We start from the raw sequence: 23,360 nt of genomic DNA on the forward strand, positions 1-23,360 counted from the left end.
CCCCCTTTTATTTCCAGATTTATCCCGAACTTTCCTGCTTTTCCCCTCAGTTCCACCCCTTTTTTCCTCCTTTTCCCCTAATTTTTCCTCCTTTTCCCCCAAATTTTCCTCCTTTCCCCCCAATTTTTCCTCCTTTTTTCCAGATTTTTTCTCTTCTTCCATCATTTTTCCTGCTTTTCCCCTATTCCCCTCCCTTTTTCCAAATTCCCTTTTTTTTCTGACATTTTCCCCATTTTTTTCCGGGTTTTCCCCCATTTCCCCCCTCTTTTTTTCCTGTCTTTTTTCCCTTTTTTCCCCAATTTTTCCAGTTTTTTTTCCCGATTTTCCCAGCTTTTGCCCCGTTTCCCGCCGGCACTGCCAATTCCAGGGGTGGGGGTTGGGATTTTTCCAAGGATTTATTGGGGGGCCCCGCCCGTCAGTGCCGGTAGTGGGGGCTCCGCGAGTGGGACCGGGAATGCCTGCGGAAAAAACGGGAAAGTCGGGATTCCTGGGAAAACAGGAAATTGGGGAATCCTGGGAAATTGGGGATTCCTGGGAAATCGGGAAACGTGGGATTCCTGGGAAATCAGGAAATTGGGGAATCCTGGGAAATCGAGAAATTTGGGATTCCTGGGAAAACGGGAAATTTGGGATTCCTGGGAAAATGGGAAATTTGGGATTCCTGGGAAATCGGGAAAGTTGGGAATCCTGGGAAATTGGGAAATTTGGGATTCCTGAGAAAATTGGAAATTTGGGATTCCTGGGAAAATGGGAAAGTTGGGATCAGGGTAAATGGGAAATTTGGGATCAGAGAAAACAGGAATGGAAAAGTTGGGATTCCTGGGAAATGGGAACTTTGGGAAAACAGGAACTTTGGGATCAGGGAAAATGGGAACAGGAAATTTGGGATTTCTGGGATCTGGGAAAATGGGAAAATTGGGATTCCTGGGAAAACAGGAAATTTGGGATCAGGGTAAACGGGAAAGTTGGGATCAGAGAGAACAGGAATGGGAAATTTGGGATTCCTGGGATCAGGGAAAATGGGAAATTTGGGATCTCTGGCATCAGGGATTGGAGGAAATTTGGGATTGCCAGAATCAGGAAAAAGGATTGGATCAGATTTGGGATCCCTGGGATCTGGGACTGGAGGAAATTTGGGATCTCTGGGATCTGGGACTGGAGGAAATTCGGGATCCCTGGGATCTGGGACTGGAGGAAATTTGGGATCTCTGGGATCTGGGACTGGAGGAAATTTGGGATCTCTGGGATCTGGGACTGGAGGAAATTTGGGATCCCTGGGATCTGGGACTAGAGGAAATTTGGGATCTCTGGGATCTGGGACTGGAGGAAATTTGGGATCTCTGGGATCTGGGACTGGAGGAAATTTGGGATCCCTGGGATCTGGGACTGGAGGAAATTTGGGATCCCTGGGATCTGGGACTGGAGGAAATTTGGGATCCCTGGGATCTGGGACTGGAGGAAATTTGGGATCTCTGGGATCTGGGACTGGAGGAAATTTGGGATCCCTGGGATCTGGGACTGGAGGAAATTTGGGATCTCTGGGATCAGGGATCGGGGCTGGATCACCCCCGGGAGCCGCGGGATCTCCGGGAATCGCGGCCGTACCTCCGTGAGGAGCTGTACTCCCGACCTGCCGGGAAAAGAGCAACAATTAACTCCCAAAATTCCCACTCTGCCCACTTCCTTACCAGGTTTTCCCTTTTTTCCCCCACTTCTTTCCCAGTTTTTCCCCTCGTTTTCCCCCTTCTTTCCCCCCCACTTTTTTTCCCAATTTCCCCCCACTTTTTTCCCATTTTTTTCGCGTTTTCCCCCCACTTTTCCCCATTTTCCCCACTTTTTTCCCATTTTCCCCCCACTTTTCCCCATTTTCCCCACTTTTTTCCCCTTTTCCCCCCACTTTTTTCCCATCTTTTCCCCCATTTTTCCCCCATTTTCCCCACTTTTTTCCCATTTTCCCCACTTTTTTCCCACTTTTCCCCATTTTTCCCCCACTTTTTTCCCATTTTCCCCACTTTTTTTCCCTTTTTTCCCCCACTTTTTTCCCTTTTTTCCCCCCACTTTTTTCCCTTTTTTCCCCCCACTTTTTTCCCATCTTTTCCCCTCCACTTTTTTCCCATCTTTTCCCCCATTTTCCCCACTTTTTTCCTTTTTTTTCCTCCATTTTCCCACCCCAAAATCCCACAGCTCGGCCTCCCTCAAAATCCCATTTTTTCCCCATTTTTCCAGCCCCAAATCCCATTTTTTTCCCATTTCCCCAGCATTTTTCCAGCCCCAAATCCGTCCCCTCTGCCTCCCCCACCCCCTGGAAAAGCAGGAACGGCTCCTGGATTTTTGGGAATTTCCCAGGAATTTCCCAGAATTTTGGGAAGGGACCCCACAGACCCTTGGAAAAGCAGGAGCAGCTCCCGGAATTTTGGGAATTCCTTGGGAATTCCTTGGGGATGGACCCCACAGAGCCCTGGGAAAGCGGAAAAGGCTCCCGGATTTTTGGGAATTTCCCGGGAATTTCCCAGAATTTTGGGAAGGGACCCCGCAGACTCCTGGGAAAGTGAGACCAGCTCCGGGATTTTTGGGAATTTGCCGGGAATCGCCCGGAATTTTGGGAAGGGAGACCCTGCAGAGCCCTGGGGAAGGTTGGGAATGTTGGGAATGTTGGGAATTTCGGGGGAATTTCGGGGATCCCGGACCGTGGCGCGGGGAGGGGCTGCGGCTCTGGCGGCTGTACTGGCGCTCCCACTCCTCCCGCTCCTTCTCCCGCCGCTCCCGCTCCCTGGAAAAGCGGGAAAAGAGCGGAAAAAACGGGATCAGGGAGCGGGGAAAAATGGGAAAACAGCCGGAAAAAACGGGATCAGGGACCGGGAAAATGGGAAAACAAGTGGAAAAATGGGATCAGGGAGCGGGATGAACAGGAAAAATGGGATCAGGGACTGGGAAAATGGGAAAAAACAGGATCAGGGACTGGGAAAATGGGAAAACAGCTGGAAAAATGGGATCAGGGACCGGGAAAAATGGGAAAAATGGGATCAGGGACTGGGAAATGGGAAAACAGCTGGAAAAATGGGATCAGGGATTGGGAAAATCACATCAGGGTGGGAAAATTGGGATCAGGGATTGGGAAAATCGGGATCAGGGATTGGGAAAATCACATCAGGGTGGGAAATTTGGATCAGGGATTGGGAAAATCGGGAAAATTGGGATCAGGGATTGGGAAAATTGGGATCAGGGATGGGAAAATCGGGATCAGGGATTGGGAAATCGGGATAAAGGCTGGGAAATTGGGATCAGGGCTGGGAACTCGGGGTCAGGGATTGGGAAAATCGGGATCAGGGCTGGGAACTCGGGATCAGGGACGGGAAATGGGGATCAGGGCTGGGAACTCGGGATCAGGGCTGGGAACTCGGGATCAGGGATTGGGAAAATCGGGATCAGGGCTGGGAACTCGGGATCAGGGACGGGAAATGGGGATCAGGGCTGGGAACTCGGGATCGGGGCTGGGAACTCGGGCCTGTCGGGAATTACTTCATGCGGATCTTGCGGGCCATGGCGCGCAGCTCGTCCTCGCGCTCCTGCCGGGGGAGATCGTCAGAGCCCGGCCCGGCTTCATCCCAGTTCCCAACCCCATCCCAGTTCCAGACTGGTTCCATCCCAGTTCCCAATCCCATCCCAGTTCCCAACCCCATCCCAGTTCCCAACCCCATCCCAGTTCCCAACCCCATCCCAGTTCCAGACAATCCCATCCCAGTTCCAGACAACCCCATCCCAGTTCCCAATCCCATCCCAGTTCCAGACAACCCCATCCCAGTTCCCAACCCCATCCCAGTTCCCAATCCCATCCCAGTTCCCAATCCCATCCCAGTTCCCAATCCCATCCCAGTTCCCAATCCCATCCCAGTTCCCAACCCCATTCCAGTTCCAGACAACCCCATCCCAGTTCCCAATCCCATCCCAGTTCCAGACAATCCCATCCCAGTTCCCAATCCAATCCCAGTTCCAGACAATCCCATCCCAGTTCCAGACAACCCCATCCCAGTTCCAGACAATCCCATCCCAGTTCCCAATCCCATCCCAGTTCCCAACCCCATCCCAGTTCCAGACAATCCCATCCCAGTTCCCAACCCCATCCCAGTTCCCAATCCCATCCCAGTTCCAGATTGGTTCCATCCCAGTTCCCAACCCCATCCCAGTTCCCAACCCCATCCCAGTTCCCAATCCCATCCCAGTTCCAGATTGGTTCCATCCCAGTTCCCAACCCCATCCCAGTTCCCAACCCCATCCCAGTTCCCAATCCCATCCCAGTTCCAGACTGGTTTTATCCCAGTTCCAAACTGGTTTTATCCCAGTTCCCAATCCCATCCCAGGTCCCAATCCCATCCCAGGTCCCAACCCCATCCCACTTCCAGACTGGTTTTATCCCAGTTCCAAACTGGTTTTATCCCAGTTCCCAATCCCATCCCAGTTCCCGACCCCATCCCAGTTCCCAATCCCATCCCAGTTCCCAACCCCATCCCAGTTCCCAACCCCATCCCAGTTCCCAACCCCATCCCACTTCCAGACTGGTTTTATCCCAGTTCCAGACTGGTTTTATCCCAGTTCCAGACTGGTTTTATCCCAGTTTAGTCCTGGTTTTATCCCAATCCCATCCCAGTTCAATCCTGGTTTTATCCCAATTTAGTCCTCGTTTTATCCCATTTAAATCCCAATTCTATCCCAACTGGGTCCTGGTTTTATCCCAATCCCATCCCAGTTCCAGACTGGTTTTATCCCAGTTTAGTCCTGGTTTTATCCCAGTTCCATCCTCGTTTTATCTCAATTCCATCCCAATTCAATCCCATTTTTATCTCATTTTCCTCCCAAATAAATCCCATTTCCTCCTGTTTTTCTCCAATTTTCATCCCATTTTCCCCCTATTTTTCCCCATTTTCCCATTTTTTCCCATTTTCCTCCCGTTTTTCCCCCATTTTTCCTCATTTTCCCATTTTTCTCCCATTTTCATCCCATTTTCCCCCCATTTTTCCCCATTTTCCCATTTTTCTCCCATTTTCATCCCATTTTCCCCCTATTTTTCCCCATTTTCCCCATTTTTCCCATTTTCCTCCCGTTTTTCCCCCCATTTTTCCCCATTTTCCCATTTTTTCCCATTTTCCTCCCGTTTTTTCCCCCATTTTTCCCCATTTTCCCATTTTTCTCCCATTTTCATCCCGTTTTCCCCCCATTTTTCCCCATTTTCCCATTTTTCTCCCATTTTCATCCCGTTTTTTTCCCCATTTTCCCATTTTTCTCCCATTTTCCTCCCATTTTTTCCCCCGTTTTCCCACCTGTCTCTCATGCTCCTGCTGCAGCATCTTCTCCTGTGCCGCCTTCTTGTCGGCCTTGACTGGGAATGGAGCGGGAATTTGGGAATTTGGGGCAATTCCGGGGGATTCAGGAGAATTCTGGGGGGTTTTGGGGGAATTCCAGGGAATTCTGGGCGATTTTTTGGGAATTCTGAGTAATTCCAGGGGATTTTGGGGAATTCTGGGGGATTTCAGGGGGAATTCCAGAGGATTCTAGGGAATTCTGGGGGATTTTTGGGAATTCTGGGGTATTTTTGGGGGAATTCTGGGGGAATTCTGGGGAATTCCAGGGGATTTTGGGGGGGTCCCAAGGGGATTTTGGGGGAATCTCAGGAGATTTGGAGGGATTTAGGAATCCCAGGGGGATTTGGGGGAAGTTTTAGGGATTTTGAGGCTTGCAGAGGAATTTTGGGTGGATTTGTGGGGGATTTGGGGGATTTTGGGATCTCAGCTGGATTTTGGGACAATTTTTGGGGATTTGGGGAATCCCAGAGAAATTTCGGGTGGATTTGGGTGGGATTTTGGGGGAATTTTTGGGGATTTGGGTGGGATTTTGGAGGGGTTTTTGGGATCTCAGATGGATTTTTGGGGAATTTTTATGAATTTAAGAAATTCTAGAGGAACTTTGGGTGGGTTTGGAGGGATTTGGGCAGGATTTTGGGATCTCAGTTGGATTTTGGGGCAATTTTTGAGGATTTGGGAAATCCTGGAGGAATTTTTGGGTGGATTTGGGTGGGATTTGGGGGATTTTTGGGATCTCAGTTGGATTTTGGGGCAATTTTGGGGGATTTGGGTGGGATTTTGGGAGATTCAGGTGATCCTGACTGGATTTTGGGGCAGATTCAGAGGAATCTGGGTGGGATTTTGGGGAATTTTAGGGAATTTTGGGAATTCTGGGAATGCTCACACTGCCTGTTGAGCGCCTTCTGCATCCTGAGCCGGAGCTTCTCCTGCGGGGTCAGTTTGGGCTGCAAAAATTTGGGAATTTGGGTCAGGAAAAGGGGCCAGGATCGGGGTCAGGACCCCCCAAAAAAAACCCCGGAGCCTTTTCCCACCAATCCCGACCCCATCCCGGGAATTTGGGAAGGGAATGGGGGAGGGGAAGCTGGGGAAAACGGGAAAAAAGGAGGAAAAAACGGGAACATCTGGGAAAAAAACCAGAAAAATCTGAGAAAAAATCAGAAAAATCTGGGAAAATCTAAGAAAAATTAAGAAAATCTAGGAAAATCCAAGAAAATATGGGGAAAATCGGGGACAAACAGGAGAATTGTGGAGAATATGGGGAAAATCTGGGAAAATCTGTGGGAAATCTGGGAAAATCCAAAATAATATGGGGAAAAATCTAAGAAAAAATAGGAAAATCTGGGAAAAACCAAGAAAATCTGTGGGAAATCTGGGAAAATCCAGAAAAATATGGAGAAAAACCAGGAAAATCCAGGAAAATATGGGGAAAAAACCAAGAAAATCTGGGAAAATCTGGGAAAAACCAGGAAAACCTGGGAAAATCCAGGAAAATCAGAGAAAATATGAGGAAATCCAGGAAAATCTGGGGAAAATCTGGGAAAATCCAGGAAAATATGGGAAAAATCCAAGAAAATCTGGGAAAAAAACAGGAAAACCTGGGGAAATCAAAAAAAATCTGAGAAAATATGAGGAAATCTGGGGAAAAACTGGGAAAATCCAGGAAAATCTGGGAAAAATCCAGGAAAATCTGGGGAAAAACCAAGAAAATCCAGGAAAACCTGGGAAAATCCAGGATAATATGGGGAAAAACCAGGAAAATCTGGGAAAAAAACGGGGTAAATCCAGGAAAATCTGGGAAAACTTGGGAAAATCCAGGAAAAGGGGCCCCCCAGAGCTGATTTTTCCCCCAGATCCCCCAAAATCCCAGGAAAATTCCCCCTCCCCGGTGATCCCGAGGGATCTCTGGGATTCCCCAACCCCTGTGGGATTCCCGGGATCCCTGTGGGATTCCCTGATCCCTGTGGGATTCCAAATCCCTGCGGGATTCCCCGATGCCTGTGGGATCCCCCGTCCCTGTCGGATTCCCTGGATCCCTGCGGGATTCCCTGGATCCCTGTGAATTCCCCGATCCCTGTGGAATTCCCTGATCCTTGTGGGATTCCCTGATCCCTGCGGGATTCCCTGGATCCCTGTGGGATTCCCTGGATCCCCATAGGATTCCAAATCCCCGCGGGATTCCCTGGATCCCTGTGGGATTCCAAATGCCTGTGGGATTCCCTGATCCCCGCGGGATTCCCTGGATCCCTGTGGGATTCCAAATGCCTGTGGGATTCCCTGATCCCTGCGGGATTCCCTGATCCCTGTGGGATTCCAAATCCCCGCGGGATTCCCTGGATCCCTGTGAGATTCCAAATGCCTGTGGGATTCCCTGATCTCCGCGGGATTCCCTGGATCCCCGTGGGATTCTCCAATCCCTGCGGGATTCCCTGGATCACCGCAGGATTCCCCGATCCCTGTGGGATTCCTGGATCCCCGCGGGATTCCCTGATCCCTGTGGGATTCCCCGATCCCCATGGGATTCCCTGGATCCCCGTGGGATTGCAAATCCCTGTGGGATTCCCCGATCCCTGCGGGATCCCCCGGTCCCTGCGGGATCCCCCGGATCCGTGATCCCAAAGCTCGGCAGGAATTCCGTTAGAAACAAGGGGAAGTTCCAATTCTTACTGACTTTGGCAGCTCCGGAATCTTTACCAGCCGCAGCGTCGGCCCTGCGGGGGAAGCACAGCACTGGGCAAACTGGGCAAACTGGGCGGGAAACTGGGGAAAACTGGAGGGAAGTTGGGAAATTGGGGGGGAAAACTGGGAATCTGGGGGGAAAATTAGGGGGGAAATTGGGGGGAAATTGGGGAAAACTGGGGGGAAAACTGAGAATTTGGGGGAAAAACTAGGGAAATTGGGGGAAGATCGGTGGAAATCGGGGAAATTGGAGGAAAATTGGGAAACTTGGGGGGGAATTGGAGGAAAATTGGGAAATTTAGGGGGGAAATTGGGGAAAAACTGAGGGAAATTAGGAAGTGGGGGGAAATTGGACCTCAGAGGGATTTTGGGGGGATTTGAGGGGAAATTTTAGGGATTTGCGGGGGATCTGGGGGAGATTTTGGGGAGATTCTGGGTAATTTTGGGAGTTCCCAGATGGATTTTGGGGAGATTCTAGGGGCTCCCAGAGGGATTTTGGGGAGATTCTGGGGGATTTGGGGGTTCCCAGATGGATTTGGGGAGATTCTGGGGGATTTGGTGGCTCCCAGAGGGATTTGGGACCTCCCAATGGGATTTTGGGGAGATTCTGGGGGATTTGGGGGCTCCCAGAGGGATTTTAGGGAGATTCTGAGGGATTTGGGGGTTCCCAGAGGGATTTTAGGGAGATTCTGAGGGATTTGGGAGCTCCCAGATGGATTTTGGGGAGATTCTGGGTGATTCTGGGGGCTCCCCGAGGGATTTTGAGGATATTCTGAGGGATTTGGGGGTTCCCAGAGGGATTTTGAGGAGATTCTGGGAGCTCCCGAATGGATTGAGGAATTTTTTTTTTATTTTTCCCGAATTCCTGCGTTTTCCACTCACTTTTTCAGCTTCTCTCCGACGGCGGGCGAGGCCGGGGGGCGGGGCGGGGCCTTTTCCCGGGCTGCGGGCGGGGTTTGGGACCGGGATCGGGATCGGGACCGGGACCGGGACCGGGAGCGGGACGGGCTCCGGGAGTCGCTGCGGCTGCTCCGGCTCTGGCTGCTCCAGCGGCGCCAGGAGCGCGCCGAGCGCCGGGAGCGGCTCCTGCGGGGCGGGAAGGGGTGGAAATGCCGTGAAAATGGGAACATCAATCCCGTGGGAAACGGGAAAATCAATCCCGTGAAAATGGGAAAATCCCACAGGAAACAGCAGTGAACTGGTCACTAACTGGTGTGAACTGGTCCCAAACTGTCCCAGACTGTCCCAAAGTGACCCGAACCGGCCCCGGACTGTTCCAAAGTGACCCGAAGCGGTCCCAGACTGTCCCAAAGTGACCCAAACCGGCCCCAAACTGTCCCAAAGTGACCCAAACTGGTCCCAAAGTGACCCGAACCGGCCCCGGACTGTCCCAAACTGTCCCAGACTGTCCCAAAGTGACCCGAAGCGGTCCCAGACTCTCCCAAAGTGACCCAAACTGGTCCCAAAGTGACCCGAACTGGCCCCGGACTGTCCCAAAGTGACCCGAACCGGCCCCAGACTGTCCTAGAGTGACCCGAACCGGCCCCAGACTGTCCCAAAGTGACCCGAACCGGCCCCAGACTGTCCTAGAGTGACCCGAACTGGCCCCAGACTGTCCCAAAGTGACCTGAACCGGCCCCGGACTGTTCCAAAGAGACTTGAAGCGGCCCCAGACTGTCCCAAAGTGACCCAAACTGGTCCAAAGTGACCCGAAGCGGTCCCAGACTGTCCCAAAGTGACCCAAACCGGTCCCATAGTGTCCCAAAGTGACCCAAACCGGCCCCAGACTGTCCCAAAGTGACCTGAACTGGCCCCAAACTGGTCCCAAAGTGACCTGAACCGGTCCCAGACTGACCCAAAGTGACCCGAACCGGCCCCAGACTGTCCCAAAGTGACCCAAACTGGTCCCAAAGTGACCCAAACTGGTCCCAAAGTGACCCGAACCGGTGCCAGACTGTCCCAAAGTGACCCAGAGTGACCCGAACCGGCCCCGGACTGTCCCAAACTGTCCCAGACTGTGCCAAAGTGACCCGAACAGGCCCCGGACTGTCCCAAACTGTCCCAGACTGTGCCAAAGTGACCCGAAGCGGCCCCAGACTGTCCCAAAGTGACCCAAACTGGTCCCAAAGTGACCCAAACTGTCCCGAACCGGCCCCGGACTGTCCCAAAGTGACCCGAAGCGGCCCCAGACTGTCCCAAAGTGACCCAAACTGGTCCCAAAGTGACCCGAAGCAGCCCCAGACTGTGCCAAAGTGACCCGAACAGGCCCCGGACTGTCCCAAACTGTCCCAGACTGTTCCAAAGAGACTTGAAGCGGCCCCAGACTGTCCCAAAGTGACCCAAACTGGTCCCAAAGTGACCCAAACTGTCCCGAACCGGCCCCGGACTGTCCCAAAGTGACCCAAACTGGTCCCAAAGTGACCCGAAGCAGCCCCAGACTGTGCCAAAGTGACCCGAACAGGCCCCGGACTGTCCCAAACTGTCCCAGACTGTGCCAAAGTGACCCGAACAGGCCCCGGACTGTCCCAAACTGTCCCAGACTGTCCCAAAGTGACCCGAAGCGGTCCCAGACGGGTGTCCCCGAGCACCGACCTGGAGCGGCGGCGGTGGCGGTGGCCGCGTTCCGGGGAGCGGGAGCGGCGCCGGCTGTCCCGGGACCAGCGGCGGGAGCGGCTCCGGGAGCGGCTCCGGGAGCGGCTGCGGCTCCGGGAGCGGCTGCGGGAGCCGCGGCGGCGGCCCCGGAAAAGGCCCCGGGAGCGGCGGAAGGCCGGGCGGGAGCCGCGGGAGCCCGAGCTGCACGAGGAGGAGGAGGAGGAGCGCGAGGACGAGGACGAGGAGGAGGAGGAGGAAGAGCGGCGCCTGGAAAAGGGAGAAGGGGTGAGAAACGGGGGGAACGGGGGAAAATGGGGGGGAAAAGGGAGGGAAATGGGGAAAAGGGGGGGAAACTGGGAGAAAAGGGGGGGGAAACTGGGAGAAAAGGGGGGGAAATGGGGAGAAAAGGAGAGAAAAGGGGGGAAATGGGGAGAAAAGGAGGAAAAGAGAGGAAATGGGAGGGAAAATGAGGGGAAAAGGGAGGAAAAAGGGAGGGAAAAGGGAGAAAAATAAAGAAAAAAGGAAAAAAGAGGGGAAAAAGTGGGGGGGAAGGGGAAAAAAGGGAAGAAAAAGGGAAAAAGGGAGAAAAAAAGGGAAAAAGAAAGAAAAAAGGGAAAAAGGAGGTAAAAAAAGGGGGAAAACGAAGAGAAAAGGGGAAAAGGGGGGAAAAGAGAAAAAAGGAGAAAAAGAGGGGAAAAGGAAAATGAGAAAAAGATGGAAAAAAAGGGAGAAAAAGAGAAAAGGAGGAAAAAAGAAAAGAAAAAATGGGCTAAAAGGGGGAAAAAGAGGGAAAAGGAGGAAAAGAAGAATAAAAAAGAGGAGAAAAGGGGGAGAATGAGGACAGAGAGGGGGAAAAGGGCCGGGACATGAAAAGAAGGAGAAGAAAAGGGGAGAATGAGGGCAGAGAAGGGGAAAAGGGCTGGGACAAGAAGAAAAGGAAAGGAAAAAAAAGGAGAGTGAGGGCAGAGATGGGAAAATGGCCAGGGCACAAAAAAAAAGGGGGGGAAAGGGGAAGAATGCGGGCAGAAAGGGGAAAGGGCCATGAAAGGAAAAAGAAGAAAGGAAAAAGAGAACGGCGTCAGAGAGGGGAGAGGGCCGGGAGAGGAAAAAGAAGAAAGGAAAAAGAGAACGGTGGAAGAGAGGGGAGAGGGCCAGGAGAGGAAAAAGAAGGAAAAAGAGGAGAACGGCGGCAGAGAGGGGAGAGGCTGGGACAGGAAAAAGAGGAAAGGAAAAAGAGAACGGTGGCAAAGAGGGGAGAGGGCCAGGACAGGAAAAAGAAGAAAGGAAAAAGAGGAGAACGGCGGCAGAGGGGGGAAAGGGCCAGGAGAGGAAAAAGAAGAAAGGAAAAAGAGAATGGTGGAAGAGAGGGGAGAGGCTGGGACAGGAAAAAGAAGAAAGGAAAACGAGAACGGTGGAAGAGAGGGGAAAGGGCCAGGAGAGGAAAAAGAAGAAAGGAAAAAGAGGAGAACGGTGGCAGAAATGGGAGAGGGCTGGGAGAGGAAAAAGAAGAAAGGAAAAAGAGGAGAACGGCGGCAGAGAGGGGAGAGGCTGGGAGAGGAAAAAGAAGAAAGGAAAAAGAGCAGAGCGGCGGCAGAGAGGGGAGAGGGCCGGGAGAGGAAAAAGAAGAAAGGAAAAAGAGGAGAATGGCGGCAGAGAGGGGAGAGGGCCGGGAGAGGAAAAAGAAGAAAGGAAAACGAGAATGGTGGCAGAAATGGGAGAGGGCTGGAAGAGGAAAAAGAAGAAAGGAAAAAGAGGAGAATGGCGGCAGAGAGGGGAGAGGGCCGGGAGAGGAAAAAGAAGAAAGGAAAACGAGAATGGTGGCAGAAATGGGAGAGGGCTGGAAGAGGAAAAAGAAGAAAGGAAAAAGAGGAGAACGGTGGCAGAGAGGAGAAAGGGCTGGGAAAGGAAAAAGAAGAAAGGAAAACGAGAATGGTGGCAGAAATGGGAGAGGGCTGGAAGAGGAAAAAGAAGAAAGGAAAAAGAGGAGAACGGTGGAAGAGAGGGGAAAGGGCTGGGAAAGGAAAAAGAAGAAAGGAAAACGAGAATGGTGGCAGAAATGGGAGAGGGCTGGAAGAGGAAAAAGAAGAAAGGAAAAAGAGGAGAACGGTGGAAGAGAGGGGAAAGGGCTGGGAAAGGAAAAAGAAGAAAGGAAAACGAGAATGGTGGCAGAAATGGGAGAGGGCTGGAAGAGGAAAAAGAAGAAAGGAAAAAGAGGAGAACGGTGGAAGAGAGGGGAAAGGGCTGGGAGAGGAAAAAGAAGAAAGGAAAAAGAGCAGAACGGCGGCAGAGAGGGGAAAGGGCCAGGAGAGGAAAAAGAAGGAAAAAGAGAACGGTGGCAGAGAGGGGAAAGGGCCGGGACAGGAAAAAGAAGAAAGGAAAAAGAGAACGGTGGCAGAGAGGGGAGAGGGCCGGGAGAGGAAAAAGAAGAAAGGAAAAAGAGAACGGTGGCAGAGAGGGGAGAGGGCCGGGGCACGCACCGGGACGAGGCTCGGTGAGCCGGCGCCGAGGCCCCGGGCGGCGCCGGGCGCTGCCGCTCCCGGGAGCCGCGGCGGCTCCTGCCCGAGCCGGGGAGGCCGGGCCCGCCCGGCGGCTCCTCGTCGCTGCCGCCGAAGCTGGTGATGAAGGTGATCTTCTCCTCGTGGCCCAGCGACGGCGTCCGGGACCGGGAGTGCGACTCCGAGCTGGACTCCGAGGGGGAGCTGCCGGGGGAGGCGGTACCGGGAATGGCAACCCCGCTCCGGGAATGCCGGCGGCGCTAACCGGGGGTGGTACCGGGGCGGTACCGGGCAATGGTAGCAGGGGTGGTACCGGGGGTGGTACCGGGGGTGGTACCGGGGCGGTACCAGGGGTGGTACCGGGGGTGGTACCAGGGAATGGTACCAGGGAATGGTACCGGGGAATGGTACCGGGGAATGGTACCAGGGAATGGTACCGGGGAATGGTACCGGGGAATGGTACCGGGGAATGGTACCGGGGAATGGTACCAGGGAATGGTACCGGGGAATGGTACCAGGGAATGGTACCAGGGAATGGTACCGGGGAATGGTACCAGGGAATGGTACCGGGGAATGGTACCGGGGAAGGTACCGGGGAATGGTACCGGGGAATGGTACCGGGGAATGGTACCAGGGAATGGTACCGGGGAATGGTACCGGGGAATGGTACCGGGGAATGGTACCGGGGAATGGTACCAGGGAATGGTACCGGGGAATGGTACCAGGGAATGGTACCAGGGAATGGTACCGGGGAATGGTACCAGGGAATGGTACCGGGGAATGGTACCGGGGAATGGTACCGGGGAATGGTACCGGGGAATGGTACCGGGGGTGGTACCGGGCAATGGTACCGGGGGTGGTACCGGGAGTGGTACCAGGGGTGGTACCGGGGGTGGTACCGGGGCAGTACCGGGGAATGGTACCAGGGAATGGTACCAGGGGTGGTACCGGGGAATGGTACCAGGGAATGGTGCCGGCGGTGGTACCGGGGATGGTACCGGGGAATGATACCGGGGGTGGTACCAGGGAATGGTACCAGGGAATGGTACCAGGGAATGGTACCGTGGAATGGTACCGTGGAATGGTACCAGGGAATGGTACCGGGGGTGGTACCAGGGAATGGTACCGGGGAATGGTACCGGGGGTGGTACCGGGGAATGGTGCCGGGGGTGGTACCGGGGAATGGTACCGGGGAATGGTACCGGGGAATGGTACCAGGGAATGGTACCGGGGAATGGTACCGGGGAATGGTACTGGGGGTGGTACCAGGGAATGGTACCGGGGGGCGGTACCGGGGAATGGTACCGGGGAATGGTACCGGGGAATGGTACCGGGGGCGGTACCGTGGAATGGTACCAGGGAATGGTACCGGGCAATGGTACCGGGGATGGTACCGGGGGCGGTACCGAGGGCAGCACCGGGGGCGTTACCGTTTGTAGGGGTCGTAGGTGGGGCTGTCCCGGCGGGCGTAGCTGTGGGGGGGAAAGAAATGTGGGTTTGGGGTGAGAAAGGGGGCATCTGGGGGGGATCTGGGGGGATTTGGAGGGAAATGAGGGGAACCGGGAACGAAAATTTGGGATTTTGGGGGGGGGAAATGGGATTTGGGGGGAAATTAGGGGGATTTTGGGGGTGAAAAGGGGGGGTTTGGGGGAATTAGGGGGATTTGGGGGGAGAATGGTGGGGTTGGGGAGGATTTGGGGGGGAAATGGGGGATTTGGGGGAAATTGGGGGGATGTGGGGGGAATAAGGGGGATTTGAGGGGGAGGGAATGTGGGGTTTTGGGGGAATTGGGAGGAAACTGGGGTTTTTGGGGGGATTTGGGGGAAAAATGGGGTTTTGGGGGTGAAAAGGTGGGGTTTGGGGGGATTGGGAGGATTTGGGGGAAATTGTGGGGATTTGGGAAGGGAAATTTGGAAATCGGGGGGATTTGGGAATGAGAATTTGGGATTCAGGGGAAAACTGGTGGGATTCAGAGTAAAAACAGGATTCGGGAATGAAAAACGGGGATTTGGGAATGGAAAATTGGGATTTGGGTGGGAGAATGGTGGGATTTGGGAGAAAAATGGAATTCAAAATAAAAACATCGACTAGGCGGGGGGAGATGTTGGGATTTGGGATGAAAATGTTGGGATTTGAGGGAAATGTTGGGAAAAACGTTGGGATTGGGGGTGACAACGCTGGGAATCTCACCTGGGGGGGCTGATTTTACGGCCTTTCAGCCGCTTCTCCCGGAATTCCCGGCGCTGCCGGCGGGAGCGGCGGCCCTGGGGAAGGATTGAAGGTCGGGAAGGGATTTTCGGGGATTTTTCCAAGGGGAAATTCCCGTTTTTCCCGGGTTTTATCTGGGTTTTTCCCTCACCGAGTACATGGCCTTCTCCTCCTCCAGGGCCTTGGCGTTTTTGATGGCTTCGGCCTCTTCCTTGTCCTTCCTCAGCATCCTTTTTCCAGGGAAAAAAAAAACGGGATCAGGGCGGGGGTTTGGGGAGATCCCAGATTCTGAGGAAAAGGGGGAGCCCTGAGCTGGAATTTCAGGGAAAAACGGGATTTTTCATGGCAGAATCTCAGGGAAAGGGGAAAGTCTGGAAAAAAGGGGAGAAATTTCAGGAAAGCTAGGGAGATCTGAGGCAGAGTTCCAAGGAAAAATGGGATTTCCAGGAACCCCAAGGGAAAATGGGATTTCCAGGACAAAATCCTAAGGGAAAATGGGATTTCGAGGAGAAAATTCCAAGCGAAAATGGGATTTCAAGGTGAAAATCCCAAGGAAAAGTGGGTTTCCCAAGACAATATCCCAAGGAAAAATGGGATTCCCAAGCTAAAATCCCAAGGAAAAATGGGATTCACCAATCAAAATCCCAAGGAAAAATGGGATTTCTAGGAGAGAATACCAAGGAAAAACGGGATTCACATGTCAAAATCCCAAGAAAAATGGGATTCCCAAGCCAAAATCCCAAGGAAAAACAGGATTCCTGAGCCAAAATCCCGAGGAAAAGCAGGAGCCCTCCCCGGGGTGGCGCTGGGGCGGGATCCCGGCTTTTCCCGAGGTTTTTCCGGGCCGTACCTGACGAAATCCCCCTCGGCCATGCCGTAGGTGGTGGCCTGCTTGTTCAGGTCGGCCACTTGCTCCTGGTTCAGCTCGTCCACGTCCACCTCCACGTCTGGAAAAACGCCCGGGAAATCCTGGAATTGCGCCCGGGAGCGACGCCCGAATCCCGCGCGAAACCCTCGGCCCCGTTACCGATGTCCGGGATCACTTCGTCCTCGTCCGTGTTGGAGTCGTCCTCGGAGTCGTCCTCGTCCCCGGCTCGCTTCTCCAGGGAGCTCTCCAGCTCCTCCACCGTGCTGTCCTCGTAGGTGTAGCCTATGGAAGCCTTCTTCTCCGCCAGCCTGGGGAGGTTTGGGACACAAATCCCTCCAGCCCGGCGCTCTTCCCCTCGCGGAGATCCCCGCGGGAAGACCCCGGAGAGGCCGGCCCGGGGATTGCCCCGGAGGGGAAACGGGAATCGTGAGGGGAAATGGGAATCCGGAGGGGCAATGGGAATTGTGAGGTGAAATTTGGACAAATCACTCCAGCCCGGCGCTTTTCCCTTAGCGGAGATCCCCGCGGGAAGACCCCGGAGAGGCCGGCCCGGGGATTCCCCCGGAGGAGAAACGGGAATCGTGAGGGGAAATGGGAATCCGGAGGGGCAATGGGAATTGTGAGGTGAAATTTGGACAAATCACTCCAGGCCGGCGCTTTTCCCTTAGCGGAGATCCCCGCGGGAAGACCCCGGAGAGGCCGGCCCGGGGATTGCCCCGGAGGGGAAACGGGAATCGTGAGGGGAAATGGGAATCCGGAGGGGCAATGGGAATTGTGAGGGGAAATGGGAATCCTGAGGGGGAATTGTGAGGGGAAATGGGAATCCTGAGGGGAAATGGGAATCCTGAGGGGCAATGGGAATTGTGAGGTGAAATTTGAACAAATCCCTCCAGCCCGGGGCTTTTCCCCGCGGGAAGACCCCGAAGAGCACGGCCCGGGTATTCCCTCGGAGGGGAAACGGGAATTGTGAGGGGAAATGGGAATTGTGAGAGGAAATGGGAATTCTGAGGGGGAATTGTGAGGGGAAATGGGAATTCTGAGGGGGAATTGTGAGGGGAAATGGGAATCGTGAGAGGAAATGGGAATTCTGAGGGGAAATGGGAATCCTGAGGGGCAATGGGAATTGTGAGGTGAAATTTGGACAAATCCCTCCAGCCCGGCGCTTTTCCCCTCGAGGAGATCCCCGCGGGAAGACCCCGGAGAGGCCGGCCCGGGGATTGCCCCGGAGGGGAAACGGGAATCGTGAGGGGAAATGGGAATCCGGAGGGGCAATGGGAATTGTGAGGTGAAATTTGAACAAATCCCTCCAGCCCGGCTCTTTTCCCTTAGCGGAGATCCCCGCGGGAAGACCCCGGAGAGGCCGGCCCGGGGATTGCCCCGGAGGGGAAACGGGAATCGTGAGGGGAAATGGGAATCCGGAGGGGCAATGGGAATTCTGAGGTGAAATTTGGACAAATCATTCCAGCCCGGCGCTTTTCCCTTAGCGGAGATCCCCGCGGGAAGACCCCGGAGAGGCCGGCCCGGGGATTCCCCCGGAGGGGAAACGGGAATCGTGAGGGGAAATGGGAATCCTGAGGGGGAATTGTGAGGGGAAATGGGAATTGTGAGGGGAAATGGGAATCCTGAGGGGGAATGGGAATTCTGAGGGGGAATTGTGAGGGGAAATGGGAATTCTGAGGTGACATTTGGACAAATCCCTCCAGCCCGGCGCTTTTCCCTTAGCGGAGATCCCCGCGGGAAGACCCCGGAGAGGCCGGCCCGGAGATTGCCCCGGAGGGGAAACGGGAATTGTGAGGGGAAATGGGAATTCTGAGGGGGAATTGTGAGGGGAAATGGGAATCGTGAGAGGAAATGGGAATTCTGAGGGGAAATGGGAATCCTGAGGGGCAATGGGAATTGTGAGGTGAAATTTGGACAAATCCCTCCAGCCCGGCGCTTTTCCCCTCGAGGAGATCCCCGCGGGAAGACCCCGGAGAGGCCGGCCCGGGGATTGCCCCGGAGGGGAAACGGGAATCGTGAGGGGAAATGGGAATCCGGAGGGGCAATGGGAATTGTGAGGTGAAATTTGGACAAATCCCTCCAGCCCGGGGCTTTTCCCCGCGGGAAGACCCCGGAGAGGTCGGCCCAGGGATTCCCCCGGAGGGGAAACGGGAATTGTGAGGGGAAATGGGAATCTTGAGGGGGAATTGTGAGAGAAATGGGAATTGTGAGGGGAAACGGGAATTCTGAGGGGGAATTGTGAGGGGAAATGGGAATTGTGAGGGGAAATGGGAATCTTGAGGGGGAATTGTGAGGGGAAACGGGAATTGTGAGGGGAAATGGGAATTCAGAGGGAAAATGGGAGGCCTGAGCTGGAATTCTGAGGGAAAATAGGAGATTTGAGCAAGAATTCTGATGGAAAATGGGAATTCTGAGGGAAAATAGGAAATCTGAGCTGGAATTCTGAGGGAAAACAGGAATCCCAAGCCAAAATCCCCCAGGCAAAATCAGAAGCCCTTCCCAGGATGGTTTTGAGAGAGATTCCAGCAAAGGAGTGAGGGGGAAAACTGGGATTGGGAAGGTTGTCCCAGAATTAGGATCATTCCCAAGGGTGTGGGGGTGCATTCCCGATGTTTTCCCAGACGGAATTCCCAGGATTTCCAACTTTTTTCCCCTCACTTTTTCTTCTCATCCTCGTTGGGTTTCTGGAGGCCCCCGTAGAGCTCGTCGATGTAGATCTGGTACAGGCACTGCTCCTCCGAGACTGGGATTGGGAATTTTGGGTTCAAATCATTCCCTAAATCCCTCGGGAACCACCCCCAGGGGATCCGGAGGGGCCGTAATTCCCAAAAAAAAAAACCAGGGAAAAAGGGACTCACTGCCAGCGAAGTCGTTCTGCACCAGGCCCCGGTACCGCTCGTAGTTGCATTTGCGTTCGTCTGACTCCTGTTCCGGTGAGCTGGAAAATCGGGAATTCTGAGGGGATTTTGGGATCAAACTGGGAATTTCAGGGATAAGAGGTGGATCTTAGGGAAAAAAAAGAGAATTTTGTGCTAAAAAAAGCTGGGTTTGGGGGGAAAAAAGGTGGATTATGAGGGCCTCCCCCTCATAATTGCATTTGTGCTCATCTGACTCCTGTTAGGGTGAGCTGGAAAAACGGGAATTCTGAGGGGATTTTGGGATCAAAATGGGGATTTTGGGGGTTAAAGGTGGATTTTAGGAATCAAATAAAGACTTTGTGCTAAAAAAATTTGGATTTGGGAGAAAAAAAGGTGGATTATGAGGCTCTCTTCCCTCATAGTTGCATTTGCCCTTGTCTCATTCCTGATCAGCTGGAAAAACAGGAATTCTGAGGGGATTTTGGGATCAAAAATGGGGATTTTGGGGGTTAAAGGTGGATTTTAAGAATCAAAGACTTTGCACAAAAAAAACCCTGGATTTGGGGTAAAAAATGTGGATTTTTAGGGATCTTCCCACTTGCGGTTACATTCACGCTTGTCTGATTCCTGCTCTGGCTACCTTGAAAAACAGAAATTCTGAGGAGATTTTGGGAACAAATCAGGGATTTTGGGGTTCAAAGGGAGATTTTATGGATGCAATGTGGATTTTACGGGTTCAAAGGGGGATTTTGAGCATCCAAAGAGGGATCTTTTGCTAAAAAAAAAAAAGGGATTTTATGTTTCCAAAGGGGGATTTTGGAGCTCAAACACAGATTTTTACAGATCCAACGTGGATTTTTGGGATCAAAACAAGGAGCTTTGGGATCAAAGATGGATTTTGGGGATCCAAAGATGAATTTGATGGATCCAAAGTGGAATTTCAGGAGATTTTCCGAAATCAAATGCAGATTTTGGGGTCAAAACACAGATTTAGGACCCTCCTACCCAGTCCTGGTGGGATCCCGGCCCTGAAACCATTGGGAATTCCTGGGGAATTTTTGGGGGAATCTCATGGGAATTTTTTTGGGAATTTCATGGGAATTTTTGAATTTTTTTGGGACTCTTACGTGGGGCTGAGCAGGGCCGGGGTGTACATGGGGATGAAATCCAGGTGAGCGCGGACGTCGAACCTGTCGATCATGTTGTTGGTGTCCCCCTGCCAGGGCATCCTGCCGGGAAAAACCGAGCCGTGGGAATGGGAAAAATCCCGGAATTCCCGCCCGGAATGGTCAGAATTCCCCCCTTTCCTTCAGCAAAAAAAAAAAAAAAGGGTTTTTGGTTCCCCCAGAAAAGCTGAATTTTCTTTGGGTTGATGGAGTAAAAACAGGTCAAATTTTATTTTCGGGGAAAACTGGGATTTATCCAGCCCTGGGGGTGATTCCAAGGTGGGGATCCCATGGGATTTTCTCCCTGGAATGAGCAGAATTCCCCCCTTTCCACCAGAAAAAAAATGGGAGCGATAACTCCAATAAAACCGGAATTCTCCCCAGATTTGCCTAAAACTGCCCCAATTCCAACCCCTGGAAAATCCTGGATTTCTGCAGCCCTGCGGGGCGATCCAAGGAATATTCCAGAGATAATTCCATGGAATTTATCCCTGGAACGAGCAGAATTCCTGCGGCAAAACCGGGAACAGCGGCTCCAAATCCTCCCGGATTTGCCCAAAACCGCCCAAATTCCAACCCCTGGAAAATCCCGGATTTCTCCATCCCCGGGGGGTGATCCCAGGAATATTCCAGGGATAATTCCATGGAATTTATCCCTGGAACGAGCAGAATTCCTTCTGCAAAAACGGGATCAGCGGCTCCAAATCCTCCCGGATTTGCCCAAAACCGCCCAGATTTCAATCCCGGATTTCTGCGTGCCCGGGGGGGGCGATGCCAGGAACATTCCGGAGACAATCCCAGGGAATTCCAGGCGGGAATTCCCGGCCCACGCTCACATGTTGACGGGGCTCTCGGCTGCCAGGGCCACGGCGGAGTCCAGGTGCACCTTGCAGGCCCGGCCGTGCACCTGCAGGAACTGCGCCGGGTCCTTTTTCTGGGAAAAACGGGAAAAAGGGGAAAATCCCGGCATTAGGAACGGCGGGAAAGGTGGGAATTGGGCGGGGATTCCCGGGAAAACAGGGGACACGGGAAGGGCTGGAATGGAGGGGAACGGGAGATCTACTGCCAGGAAGAATGGGAATGTCGGCTCCAAACTGGGAATGTCGGCACCAAACTGGGAATGTCGGCTCCAAACTGGGAATGTCGGCTCCAAACTGGGAATGTCGGCCTCCAAACTGGGAATGTCGGCTCCAAACTGGGAATGTCGGCACCAAACTGGGAATGTCGGCACCAAACTGGGAATGTCGGCTCCAAACTGGGAATGTCGGCACCAAACTGGGAATGTCGGCACCAAACTGGGAATGTCGGCCCCAGACTGGGAATGTCGGCCCCAGACTGGGAATGTCGCCTCCAAACTGGGAATGTCGGCCCCAAACTGGGAATGTCGGCTCCAAACTGGGAATGTCGGCTCCAAACTGGGAATGTTGGCTCCAAACTGGGAATGTCGGCCCCAGACTGGGAATGTCGGCTCCAAACTGGGAATGTCGGCTCCAAACTGGGAATGTCGGCCCCAGACTGGGAATGTCGGCCCCAAACTGGGAATGTCGGCCCCAAACGGGGAATGCCGGCCCCAGACTGGGAATGTCGGCCCCAGACTGGGAATGTCAGCCCCAGACTGGGAATGTCGGCCCCAGACTGGGAATGTCGGCTCCAAACTGGGAATGTCGGCCCCAAACTGGGAATGTCGGCCCCAAACTGGGAATGTCGGCACCAAACTGGGAATGTCGGCCCCAAACTGGTTCAGGACCCCAGATTGGTTCTGGGTCCCCCCAGACTAGAACAGGAAGCCCCAAACTGGTTTGAACTGGCACAAACTGGTTCTGGCACCCCCCAAACTGGTTCTGGGTCCCCCCAAACTGGTTTGAACTGGCCCAAACTGGATCTGGCACCCCCCAAACTGGTTCTGGGTCCCCCCAAACTGGTGTGAACTGGCCCAAACTGGTGTGAACTGGCCCAAACTGGTGTGAACTGGCCCGAGCTGGTTCTGGGTCCCCCTCAAACTGGTGTGAACTGGCCCAAACTGGTGTGAACTGGCCCGAGCTGGTTCTGGGTCCCCCTGAACTGGTGTGAACTGGCCCAAACTGGTGTGAACTGGCCCGAGCTGGTTCTGGGTGCCCCTCAAACTGGTGTGAACTGGCCCAAACTGGCCCAAACTGGATCTGGCACCCCCCAAACTGGTTCTGGGTCCCCCCAAACTGGTGTGAACTGGCCCAAACTGGTGTGAACTGGCCCAAACTGGTTCTGGGTCCCCCCAAACTGGTGTGAACTGGCCCGAACTGGTGTGAACTGGCCCAAACTGGTTCTGGGTCCCCCCAAACTGGTTCTGGGTCCTCCTGAACTGGTGTGAACTGGCCCGAACTGGTTTCAACTGCCCCAAACTGGTTCAGGGTCCCCCCAAACTGGTGTGAACTGGCCCAAACTGGTGTGAACTGGCCCAAACTGGTTCTGGGTCCCCCCAAACTGGTGTGAACTGGCCCAAACTGGTTCTGGGTCCCCCCAAAGCGGTTGAGGATCCCCCAAACTGGTTCTGGCACCCCCCAATCTGGTTCTGGAAGCCCCCATACTGGTGCGAACTGGCCCAAACTGGTTCCGGGTCCCCCCAAATTGGTTCTGGGTCCTCCTGAACTGGTGTGAACTGGCCCAAACTGGTGTGAACTGGCCCAAACTGGTGTGAACTGGCCCAAACTGGTTCTGGGTCCCCCCAAACTGGTGTAAACTGGCCCGAACTGGTGTGAACTGGCCCGAGCCGGCTCCACTCACGATTTTCTCGTAGTACTCGCGGCGCCGCTCGGCGCGTTTCTTGTAGTCCACCATCATCCCCCGCAGCTTGCGCTCGTGCTTCCGCGCCTCGTGCCACATCCCGGCGCCTTCCGGAACCTTCCGGGACTGCCGGAACCTTCCGGGACTGCCGGAACCTTCCGGAACCTTCCGGGGCAAGGTGGGGGATGGAGAAGGGAGGGAGGGGGAGGAGCAGGAGGGGCCTGGGGGGAGCAGAGGAGTCAGGGATGGGGGAAGGGCTGGAATTGGGGGAATTAATGGGGAATTGGGGGTGATTAATGGGGAAATGGGGGAATTAATGGGGAATTGGGGGTGATTAATGGGGAATTGGGGGTGATTAATGGGGAATTGGGGGATATTAA

The 23,360-nt window shown here is 53.8% G+C and overlaps 1 protein-coding gene across 3 annotated transcripts; it reads right to left on the reverse strand.

Moving 5' to 3' along the window:
• Positions 1 to 378: 378 nt before the first annotated feature.
• LOC137467285 (CLK4-associating serine/arginine rich protein-like) lies at positions 379 to 23,158 on the reverse strand. 3 transcript variants are annotated; one of them, XM_068178784.1, is made up of 21 exons: positions 23,136 to 23,158; positions 22,981 to 23,097; positions 21,057 to 21,154; positions 20,182 to 20,283; positions 19,055 to 19,134; positions 18,855 to 18,939; positions 16,356 to 16,504; positions 16,179 to 16,275; positions 15,480 to 15,558; positions 15,311 to 15,384; positions 14,551 to 14,592; positions 13,103 to 13,324; positions 10,626 to 10,892; positions 8,916 to 9,119; positions 8,026 to 8,065; positions 6,241 to 6,301; positions 5,316 to 5,374; positions 3,520 to 3,566; positions 2,688 to 2,770; positions 1,606 to 1,630; positions 379 to 458 (listed from the first exon to the last, which is right to left on the reverse strand). In XM_068178784.1, the coding sequence occupies exons 2-21, from the start codon at positions 23,077 to 23,079 to the stop codon at positions 416 to 418; spliced, it is 1,956 nt and encodes a 651-aa protein (XP_068034885.1). In that variant the 5' UTR covers positions 23,080 to 23,097; positions 23,136 to 23,158; the 3' UTR covers positions 379 to 415. The 3 variants fall into 3 exon arrangements, 2 of the variants coding, with proteins under 2 accessions (XP_068034885.1, XP_068034884.1); XM_068178783.1 differs by lacking the exon at positions 23,136 to 23,158 and having other exon boundaries at positions 22,981 to 23,120; XR_010995478.1 differs by lacking the exons at positions 379 to 458; positions 1,606 to 1,630; positions 23,136 to 23,158 and having other exon boundaries at positions 2,682 to 2,770; positions 8,022 to 8,065; positions 22,981 to 23,120.
• Between the last annotated feature and the right edge of the window lie 202 nt (positions 23,159 to 23,360).

The sequence above is a fragment of the Anomalospiza imberbis genome, unplaced genomic scaffold (genome assembly GCF_031753505.1).
Source record: "Anomalospiza imberbis isolate Cuckoo-Finch-1a 21T00152 unplaced genomic scaffold, ASM3175350v1 scaffold_560, whole genome shotgun sequence".
Taxonomy (NCBI): Eukaryota; Metazoa; Chordata; class Aves; order Passeriformes; family Viduidae; genus Anomalospiza; species Anomalospiza imberbis.

Coding starts and splice junctions, on each gene's coding strand:
- LOC137467285 (XM_068178784.1), bottom strand. CDS start 23,079: ATGTGGCACGAGGCGCGGAAGCACGAGCGCAAGCTGCGGGGGATGATG. Junction 15,559..16,178: donor GCCGAGGGGGATTTCGTCAG/GTACGGCCCGGA, acceptor CCCTGGAAAAAG/GATGCTGAGGAAGGACAAGG. Junction 6,302..8,025: donor AAGATTCCGGAGCTGCCAAA/GTCAGTAAGAAT, acceptor AAATTTTTGCAG/CCCAAACTGACCCCGCAGGA.